This window comes from Silurus meridionalis, chromosome 26 (genome assembly GCF_014805685.1).
Source record: "Silurus meridionalis isolate SWU-2019-XX chromosome 26, ASM1480568v1, whole genome shotgun sequence".
Classification (NCBI taxonomy): domain Eukaryota; kingdom Metazoa; phylum Chordata; class Actinopteri; order Siluriformes; family Siluridae; genus Silurus; species Silurus meridionalis.
The window spans coordinates 3,502,180-3,512,941 of record NC_060909.1 but is presented as its reverse complement, the minus strand read 5'-3'; the positions used below and the strand labels follow the sequence as shown (position 1 = coordinate 3,512,941).

Genomic DNA, 10,762 nt, shown 5'->3' with positions numbered 1-10,762 from the left:
TTTCTGTTTGCACTGAATTCATTCACAGTAGTTACAAGGGGATACATCGTGTTTCTTTTCTCTCCTTTTTTCTTTTACCTGCCCATATTTGATCTCTATTCCAGTTCGCAAAGTAAAAAATAGGAAGGATATGAATAGGTATTGCTTCGTTTATTTCTCTTTATCGGAGCTCTGCCGTGTTGTGGATATGCACCTGCGACAAGGTGGGTTATGACATCAGCACACCCTCTTGGAGAAAAAAAAAGAAAACGGAACAGAAGGGAGAAACTAGTGAAAGACAAGAAAGGAATGTGAACTGTGGGAGGAAAAAATAAAGGAAAATTTTTTCGTTTGAATCAAAACGTGGAAAAAAAAAGAAAAGGGGGACAAAAGCACGAGAGGGCAAATTGAACATGTACAATTTCATCATCGTCATGCAGAGAACAGCTGGATGTCTGACATGCAAACGGCAAATACGAGAAACACAGCCATGAGCAGGAATGATCCCCTCCTCGGTGCCTTAAGAAACTCATTGGCAAAGTTATCTATTTACATCACATGGTTCAAGTGTTTCAACCTGTTCGTACACACACACTTTTTTTTTTGTTTGTTTTTTTTGTTTTTTTTTTTGTTTTTTTAAAAAGTGACAAATAGCAAGAATTCGTAACGTTATACCCGCATAGAGGCTAGTCTACATTCTTAAATTACTGGTAAATAATTTAACTTATTACTACAGGCTCTTCTTCTGCTCGAAAGCCAGAAAAAAAAAAAACGAGTGCTTTTGTTCACAAAATTCCGATGAGTCCTAACGAACAACAAAGGACAATTAAAAAAAAAATCCATACAAAAAATTATCATTTGACAAATAGCTTTGATACGAACACTACCCAAATTTGGTATATAAATAGTCCCAGCTGCATAAATTAAACAACACAAACAAATAAAACAAGCCGAGAAATAAGTTAGAAAATGATACACGATGATGGTCAAAGGTTCTCTGAATCCTGCAGATGCTTCTCCAAAAAGAAAAAGTAAAAAATTAATTTACAATGAAATCATTTGATGCATCATTTCATTCTAAGGTGACAAACATTTCTTCACTACATGGAGCATAAAAATTATATTAATTTCAATAAAATAAAAAAAAAAGCAACAAAATCGGTTCAAGCATAGTCACAACATTAAAAAAATGTAAATTAAATAAAAATTTACAATAATCAATTTATGCATCATTTTTTTTCCCAAGGTGACTAAACAATTACGTAGTAAAAAAAGAAAAAAAAAGAATTATAATTAAAATAAAAAAATCTGTTCAAGCGGTCACAAAAATAAAAAATAAATAATGAAATCATTTTATGCATCATAACAAATTGACAAAAAAAAAATTATCAGTACATGAAGCTAAAAATTTAAATTGTATTTAAATTAAAAAAGGAACAAACTCAGTCCTAGCAAAAAAATACAAAATAAATAAATTCATTTACAATGAAATCATTTAATGCTTAATTTAATTTCAAGATGACAAAAAATTCACCACATATTAAAAAATTATAATAATTAAAATAAAAAAGCAACACAATCAGTCCAAGCAGAGTCACAACAAGACGAGGTTTGAACACGTAATAAACATATACAGGCTGTACAGGAGAATAGAACATTTGTTGTGAAACATTTCCCTTTTTTGTTCCCCTCATCCCGTCCCAAAGCACCGCCGGAATAGGGCTCGGCTGTATTATTCTGCCCATAATAAGATTTTAAAATCTTGTACAGCAATGACACAGTTCATAAAATAGTTCAAATTCTTTCATTCATAAAGAAACACTTAGAACCCCAAAAAAAAAAAAAAAAAGGTATTACAATCCGCAATAGAGAGTCTGTGTGGTCTGCTCCTCCAGCACATTCATGTCCACCTTCACCTGGATGATTCCTCTTCCTCTCAATGCATCTGGGGTGTGTGTGTGTTGTGTAAAGGTAGGAGCTATAGCCAATGAATACTCAATCACCAATAATCAATATAGTAATATGAAATGGCATATCAGCTGGCTCCAAGTACGAGGAAAGAGAAATGAGTGAATAAGTCCAGGTGATATATATATATAAATCTTTTCCCATGAGTCTGTTGGGGTGTGTCCCATTCGTAGCTTGTACTTGCTGTGTGATGCGCCTTCCGTCGACATACTGTACACAGAGCTCATGTGAGAGCAGCACTCGGGGGGGGTCTAACATGTTTTCTGGATAATCCCTGGCAGCAGAAATGTGCAAAAGGTCATCAAAAATGAAAAAAAATCAGAAAGAGAACAAACGTACCAGAAAAAGACATGAAATGCAACGCGAGAGTGTGAATACGCCACGTGTCCGCATGTGTGTTGAGGATAAAGAGGACAAAAGAGGCCAAATGAGGACTTGAGATTTTGATCTAAACTAAATGAGTAAACTAGAAAAAAAAAAAAAAATATATATATATATATATCTAATCATCTACTACCACTGGTGGGTTTAAGGCTGCTCCTGTGTCCCGACTGAAGATGCCACCTTGGATTTGTCTTTGCTCTTGGAGGCATTCGAGTCAGACTCGTGTTTCTGCGACGCCTGCCCGGACTTCTCGTCTGAAAAGAGCTGTTTAATTACGTCAAAGAAGCTAGTCAACTGGCTGCCTGGGTACACACCGGGGAGAGAAGAACGACAGAGAGAGAGAGAGAGAGAGAGAGAGGAACAAACAAATGAACAATGTAGACCACAAAAGGACACAATGAGAATGAAAAGACTAGATAAATGAGAAATGTTAAGCCTTGTCTCTCTCACACACACACACACACACATACACACACACACACAGACACACACACACACACACACACACACACACACACACACACACACACACACACACACACACACAGTCCTCATACATATAGCTCCCATATCATCTCTTACCATCACTCCTCACTCCTCACACACACACACAGTTATAACATGCAATCTTTTCATTGCACACACATACTTTCTCTTACACACACCCTACATCACAAAACAGGCAAATTCATTACACACATTTACTTTCTTTCTCATTCTCTCCTCATGCCCTTCCTCACACACACACACAATGTACAATCTTATTACACATTCACACATTCAATTTCTCACTCTTTCTCTCTCACACACACACACACACAAACACAATACAATCTCATCATTACGCCCAAACACACACAATGTACAATCTCATTACATACTCACTCACACGCACACTGCACACGTTAATCTCATCATTACATTCTCACTTTCATACACGCAAAATACACGTTCCCACTCATACACACGCACACACACACACACACCATCCAATCTCATTACTACATACACACACCCCATTACACTCTCACTTACATGCTCTCTCTTTCACTCTCTCACACGTTCTTTCTCTTTACACACATATAGCATACAGTCTCATTACACACCCTCTCTCTCACTCACGCCCACACACACACACACACACACACACACACACACACACACAGCATACAATCTCACCACTACACACAACAGAATATGTCATGAGGCTTTAAACAGTCTCCCATTTGATCTTGTCTGGATGGAATGAATAGTAAATGGCACTGGATCTATTCAGGGTGACATTTCGGAGCAGGACACGGTTTTATCAGTGCAGGGTATTTTTTCTTGCAGGTGCGCTCACGATCGTGCACACGACTGCCCTCTACAGAAATACTTCTCAGATTTCCAGCCTAATTGACACACCTCTAGTGCAAAAGTAACAGCCAAAAAATATTCACTCATTTGTTCATTGGAAGAAAGTACACCAGGACCAGAGCTTCTTCTGGTCAGGGTCACGATGATCGGGCAGACCTGGGGGCAATTTCGAGGAACCGGTTTACCTCCTGCATTGATTCTTAAATAGTTGGAGGAGTCACACTGAGAACATGCCTCCTCACAGACAGGAAACTGGGATCAAACCGGTACACTAAACACATCTGTGGATTTAAAAGCATGTGTAAGGAAGTGTTCTGAGAGAAAGTTTGGAACGAGTCTACAGTGTCAGTCAGAGTTTAAAAAAAAAAAGCTTTAGTTCAGACACAAAAATATCCAGGACAATGGAGTTTTTCTTTTTCAGGACGTTTCTTTTGTATATAAGCGAGGGAAAAAAAACATAGTAAAGTTTTGCTATTATATGGAAACCATCTATCTCGCTTGTTTCTTCTTGGGTTTCTCACATCTACCTAATTTATACATTTATATAAATATAATCTATTTTAATTTTAATAAACTATGTATCTGCTGACCACATGAGATTTACTGAATTAACAAAAGTATTGGGACACCTTACTTTCCCAGCCATATGTGGTCTTCTCTTCATGGAAAGAAAGTGGAATGGAAGATCTCCTGCTATACAGCTCTGACCTCAACCCTATTAAACACTTATTGATGAAGTTTTAGCTCTGATTGGTTAAGATGGTGGACTTCTGATTGAAAGGTCATGAGTTCAAATCCCGGCAAAGCTGATGCTCCTCATGAGCCCTTTAACAATGCCCAGTTGTATGAATAATTAAGACACCAAGTGCCATCAGTGGATATGTATAAATACTATTGGGAAACTCGGCTTTTCCAGCCATATATGGTTCTACCCCTGACACACCTGGAGGCACACAATAGTATACAATGTCTCTGGATGCAGTCATTTCCACTTGTTCTATCATTACAATGCCCTGGTCCATGAAGATCTGTTTTACATGGGTTAGAGTGGAAAATCTTCTGCTATAGAGCACGGACCTCAACTCTATGGAACCATTGGGATGAATGTGAACGCTGACTGCTTCCCAGGCCTCCTTACCTCACCTACATCACTACCTGACTTTACTAAGACCCTTGTAGCTGACTGAAATCTCACAAATCTCCACAAACACACTCCAAAATCTGGTGGAACTTCTTCCTAGAAGAGTGGAGGTTACTATTAGCGCAAATGTGGAATGCGATGTTCAAAAAGCGCATGCCAATATGATGTTCAAGTGTCCACAAACTTTCGTCCATCCAGTATAATTGGAATAATTAGAAAGAAAATGTAAAACCTTACCCACAATAGAATAATAACTCAATTATCTATCAATTCTAGAAATTAAATGTTTTATGAAACTGCCCTAATTATGAAACATATTTAAAGCTTTCTTTCTCTTTCTGTTCCTCTCCCTCTATTTCTCTCCGTCTCCCCTTTGAACTTTAGAACAGCGAGCACTACAGAAGATTGCTCCGATTGCAACACTTGTCTAGGTTTCAGGCCTTATTTCTTTCTTCACTGCTGCCGATTTCTAGCTGCAGTCTTTTCACACAGCTCCATCTCCATCTGACCATTTGCTCCGGAGGAAAATGCCACTAAAGTGCTGCGACACACAAAGGACACAGAGTGGGCCGAAGATGACCGCTCTGCTTACTCTCTTAGGAGAGTGAAACATGCAAGAAAAATAAAATGTATTATTCATATTGTTCTTACGTACTGTAGCGAAGTCATTACAGACGAAGACGTTACTGCAGACCAGTGGCCTCTGTGATGCAACTGATTGTTGTGCATTTAAAGCTGCATTAATTATGCAATGCCTTTTAAATCTTAAATAATTGCAGGATTATTTTAAAGGTGCAGTCTGTGATAATGGCAGGATTATTTTAAAGGTGCAGTCTGTAATAATGGCAGCATTATTTTAAAGGTGCAGTCTGTAATAACGGCAGCATTATTTTAAAGGTGCAGACTGTAATAATGACAGCATTATTTTAAAGGTGCAGTCTGTAATAATGGCAGCATTATTTTAAAGGTGCAGTCTGTAATAACGGCAGCATTATTTTAAAGGTGCAGACTGTAATAATGACAGCATTATTTTAACGGTGCAAACTGTAATAATGGCAGCATTATTTTAAAGGTGCAGACTGTAATAATGGCAGCATTATTTTAAAGGTGCAGACTGTAATAATGGCAGCATTATTTTAACGGTGCAAACTGTAATAATGGCAGCATTATTTTAAAGGTGCAGTCTGTAATAATTAGCAGCATTATTATTTTTAAGGTGCAGTCAGTAATGATTGCAGTATTATTTTAAAGGTGCAGTCTGTAATAATGGCAGCATTATTTTAAAGGTGCAGTCTGTAATAATAGGCAGCATTTTATTAAAAGGTGAGGTCTGCAATAATGGCAGCATTATTTTTAAGGTGCAGTCTGTAATAATGGCAGCATTATTTTAAAGGTGCAGTCTGTAATAATGGCAGGATTATTTTAAAGGTGCAGACTGTAATAATAGCAGCATTATTTTAAAGGTACAGACTGTAATAATAGCAGCATTATTTTAAAGGTACAGACTGTAATAATGGCAGCATTATTTTAAAGGTGCAGTCTGTAATAATTGGCAGAATCTTTTTAAAAGGTGAGGTCTGTAATAATGGCAGCATTATTTTAAAGGTACAGACTGTAATAATAGCAGCATTATTTTAAAGGTACAGACTGTAATAATGGCAGCATTATTTTAAAGGTGCAGTCTGTAATAATTGGCAGAATTTTTTTAAAAGGTGAGGTCTGTAATAATGGCAGCATTATTTTAAAGGTGCAGTCTGTACTAATGGCAGCATTATTTTAAAACTGCAGTCTGTAGATCTTAGACATGATGATAATCCAGTGCCTTGGTGATGGAGCTGATTATTGCATGTTTATAGCTTTGTGAATGATGCAATACTGCTTGAATCTTTCAAATTGTTCCTGATCTCTTGGCAATCGATCCGGTTTCAGGAACATACCACTTCCTGAACATGCCTTGACTGTTTATGTTCTTTGCATATGGCAAACCCTGAATGCTATTTAAATTATTCACAGCAAAACGCTTTGAAAAAAACGACAACCTAAACTTCGTGGCAGTTTTCTTTTTCTGATGAGCTGCTCGTTAGGTGGTTAAAGTAGGTCACAGGGATGTCTATCCCCTTCCATACTGGTGTTTGTGTCCGTACAGCGGGACATGAAAGAGGCAGCAACTCAACTCAGATGACTGAAGCCCTAGCTCTAGTCGGACGGTGCCGGGCACAAAACCTGCACGCTGCACCTTAAAGCAGGATGATGCAAGAATTAAACCGAGGCAGAAAAACAGCATAAAGTATGCATGAGTGCCGAAACGCCTCGTGAAGGAGAGGCGTTAAACTTTTATGAGTTGAGACTTGTGTGAGTGAAAAGGAAAGTGTGCAGAGATAAAGTGCTCATCGCAGGACAGGATCGTTATTTAAACGAGCGCAGTGAATACGAATAAAAGTGCTACGTTTATTAGAAAATAGAGAAATTTCGAATCACTTTTGGAATGTTGGCCTAAAAGATCGATGAGAAACGTAAAAACACTGTTAGAACTATCAGCTTTCATTCATACGACTCGATACAGCATAATAATAAGCAGTCTAAGGTTTATTTTAAGGGTGCAGTCTGTAAGTCTTATATATGGTGCTGCCACAATCCAGTGGCTTCGTTGATACAGCTGATTATTGTATGCAATTTGAAGCAATTATTATTTTGAAGCAAAGTATTATTTTAAAGGTGCAGTCTGTAATAATGGCAGCATTATTTTTAAGGTGCAGTCTGTAATAATGGCAGCGTTATTTTAAAGGTGCAGTCTGTAATAATGAAAGCGTTATTTTGAAGGTGCAGTCTGTAATAATGGCAGCGTTACTTTAAAGGTGCAGTCTGTAATAATGGCAGCGTTACTTTAAAGGTGCAGTCTGTAATAATGAAAGCGTTATTTTGAAGGTGCAGTCTGTAATAATGGCAGCGTTATTTTAAAGGTGCAGTCTGTAATAATGAAAGCGTTATTTTGAAGGTGCAGTCTGTAATAATGGCAGCGTTACTTTAAAGGTGCAGTCTGTAATAATGGCAGCGTTATTTTGAAGGTGCAGTCTGTAATAATGGCAGCGTTACTTTAAAGGTGCAGTCTGTAATAATGGCAGCATTATATGAAAGGTGCAGGCTGTAATAAAAACAGTATTATTTTAAAGGCGCAGTCTGTAATAATGGCAGCGTTATTTTAAAGGTGCAGTCTGTAATAATGAAAGCGTTATTTTGAAGGTGCAGTCTGTAATAATGGCAGCGTTATTTTGAAGGTGCAGTCTGTAATAATGGCAGCGTTACTTTAAAGGTGCAGTCTGTAATAATGGCAGCATTATTTGAAAGGTGCAGGCTGTAATAAAAACAGTATTATTTTAAAGGCGCAGTCTGTAATAATGGCAGCGTTATTTTAAAGGTGCAGTCTAGAATAATGGCAGCATTATTTAAAAGGTGCAGTCTGGAATAATGGCAGCATTATTTTAAAGGTGCAGTCTGGAATAATAGCAGCATTATTTTAAAGGTGCAGTCTGTAATAATGGCAGCATTATTTTAAAGGTGCAGTCTGTAATAATGGCAGCGTTATTTGAAAGGTGCAGTCTGTAATAAAAACAGTATTATTTTAAAGGTGCAGTCTGTAATAATGGCAGCGTTATTTTAAAGGTGCAGACTGTAATAATGGCAGCGTTATTTTAAAGGTGCAGTCTGTAATAATGATAGTATTATTTTAAAGGTGCCATCTGGAATAATGATAGTATTATTTTAAAGGTGCAGTCTGTAATAATGATAGTATTATTTTAAAGGTGCCATCTGGAATAATGATAGTATTATTTTAAAGGTGCAGTCTATAATAATTGCAGCATTATTGTAAAGAGCATTCTGTTATAAATGCAGTTGTTTGCAATAATAACAGCATTATAATAAAGCATAAAAATAACAGTACTTAGTAGAGGTTCAGTGTGTAATATTAACAGTACTCCAGTTTGTGTATTTTGTAGTAATTATATCATTAATTTAAAGGTGCAATAGGTTTTAAAAAAAGTAATAATAATCTACCTAATTAAAAAAAATCAATGTTTTAAAGGTGACATCTGTAAAACTCTTTCAAAGGTGAAATTTGCACAACTTCATCATTTTAAAGCGGCGGTTTGTAATTATATAGCCTTTTTTTAAAAAGATGAAATCGATCACAATGGTAATATTGTGTGTGTAATTTGGATTATGTGTATGTGGGCAGTTTGTAATAATAGCATTACTGTTTTAAAGGAGCACTCTGTAAATTCCTGAACACTGCTTCAGGAGATGGGATTTGCAGTAATGCGTTTAAGCGTAGACTATTTCCAATTATTTTCAAAATAGTACAAACTCATACCGGTCCCGATGTCTGTGATGTGATGGATGTGTTTCAGGACAGTTGTGATTTGTCTCGGGCTTTGTGTCTCTGCTGTCCTGTTCTGTGATTAACAGCGCTCACATGCCATTCATCCATTAAATCATATGCACGTATTCTTTCACATACAGTACATGGGAGATGAAGTGAAGCGCAAAGGGTTGTGACGGTGATGAGGAGAGACTGGTGATGTGACTGATTTCCTCATAACAACTTCCTCCATTTTCAGGCCACACCTTATTCTTACACTGAATCTTAGTCTGTATACAAGAGATTAAAGGAGCAATAGATCACACTTTCAGTGCAGAGAAGCTCCTGAGTCTAGATTAGTCTAGATTATCATAGTTCTGTCAGAAACAGCAGCTTTAAAGGATTTAAAGCAATAAAAGCTTTATCCAAAAACACAGAACCACTTCTAGATTTTACAGCTTCAAGGAACCAGGCTCTCGTTAGAAACCCATGTGGCCACTAGAGGGAGCTGTTATCAGGCGATTTTGCACAAGCACAAGCACAGCCATGTGATGAAACAGACAGAGATAAAGAACAAAAGGGAATTCCTCTCGTTTCTAATCCGTTCTTCGTCTCCAAGTGGACCCAAGTGTGTCCTACTGAAATATGCCCCCCCAATACTCCTTTTCCAAAATCTTATGCGAGGACACAGGGAGCCGTCACTCGAACACACAACTTATAGATACGTACCAAACATGTGCTCATTATACTTGCAGAGGAGTGTTTGTGAGTGCATATATGGGAAAGAGAGAGAGAGAGAGAGAGAGAGAGAGAGAGAGAGAGAGAGAGAGAGAGAGAGAGAGAATGAATAAGGGATTCAATGTGGTTCAGCGCTCTTGGATCAGGTCAAATAGGCATTTGATTCACCTCTATATTAGAAATTGTTTCAACTAATGCAGAAACTACATTAAAGATGCAATATGTAGTTTTCAGTGACTGTCCAAATTTTTATGGTTTTTTAAAAGACACATGTTCCTTTTATTTTTATACAACAAACAGAGGATATTTAATGCTATAAGGTGCTGAGAGGTTCATGCTGACAAACCATATAAATTTTCATATGTTGAATTATATTTTTATTGAAAATATCAAAATCCTCCCTTAGCATGAAGAACAGCTTTACACACTCTTGTACAACTCACTTAAGGTGTCCTTCACTAGTTTAAGACTCCTTTTAGACCTTTCTGGCCGTTCAAAAGGATTTAGGTGCAGTGACTGAGCAGGACATTCCATGATAGATCACTCCAGATAACTGTTGGCTCTCTAAATAGCATTTACAGAGCTTGGACAAATGCTTCCACAGTCCAGATGGAATTGCATGGTGTTGAAGTATGGAATGGTAGCCATGTTGGTTCAGGATTCTTTTCACTTTCTGGAAATTTCCCTGCTCTAAAACAACCCTGAAACATTACGCTTCCACCTTTTTTGTTTGACTGTGGGGGTGAGGCAGTCTGCCAACATCTTCTCTCCTGTTCTCTGTCTTACAGAAGTTCTTCAGCCAAAAATGTCACAATTGGATTCCACAAAACTTTTTCGCT

The 10,762-nt window shown here is 37.3% G+C and overlaps 1 protein-coding gene across 5 annotated transcripts in view; it reads right to left on the bottom strand.

Annotated features, from left to right (window-relative positions):
- Nucleotides 1–1,340: 1,340 nt before the first annotated feature.
- brsk2b (BR serine/threonine kinase 2b) overlaps nt 1,341–10,762 on the bottom strand; it is a 185,214-nt gene continuing 175,792 nt past the window's right edge. For 4 of the 5 annotated variants that reach the window (XM_046841053.1, XM_046841054.1, XM_046841057.1 and 1 more), the window contains one exon: nt 1,341–2,633. In XM_046841053.1, the coding sequence (XP_046697009.1) occupies nt 2,476–2,633 (158 nt within the window). In that variant the 3' untranslated portion in view covers nt 1,341–2,475. The remainder of the gene's footprint in view (nt 2,634–10,762) is intronic. The other variant, XM_046841056.1, reaches the window with a different exon arrangement.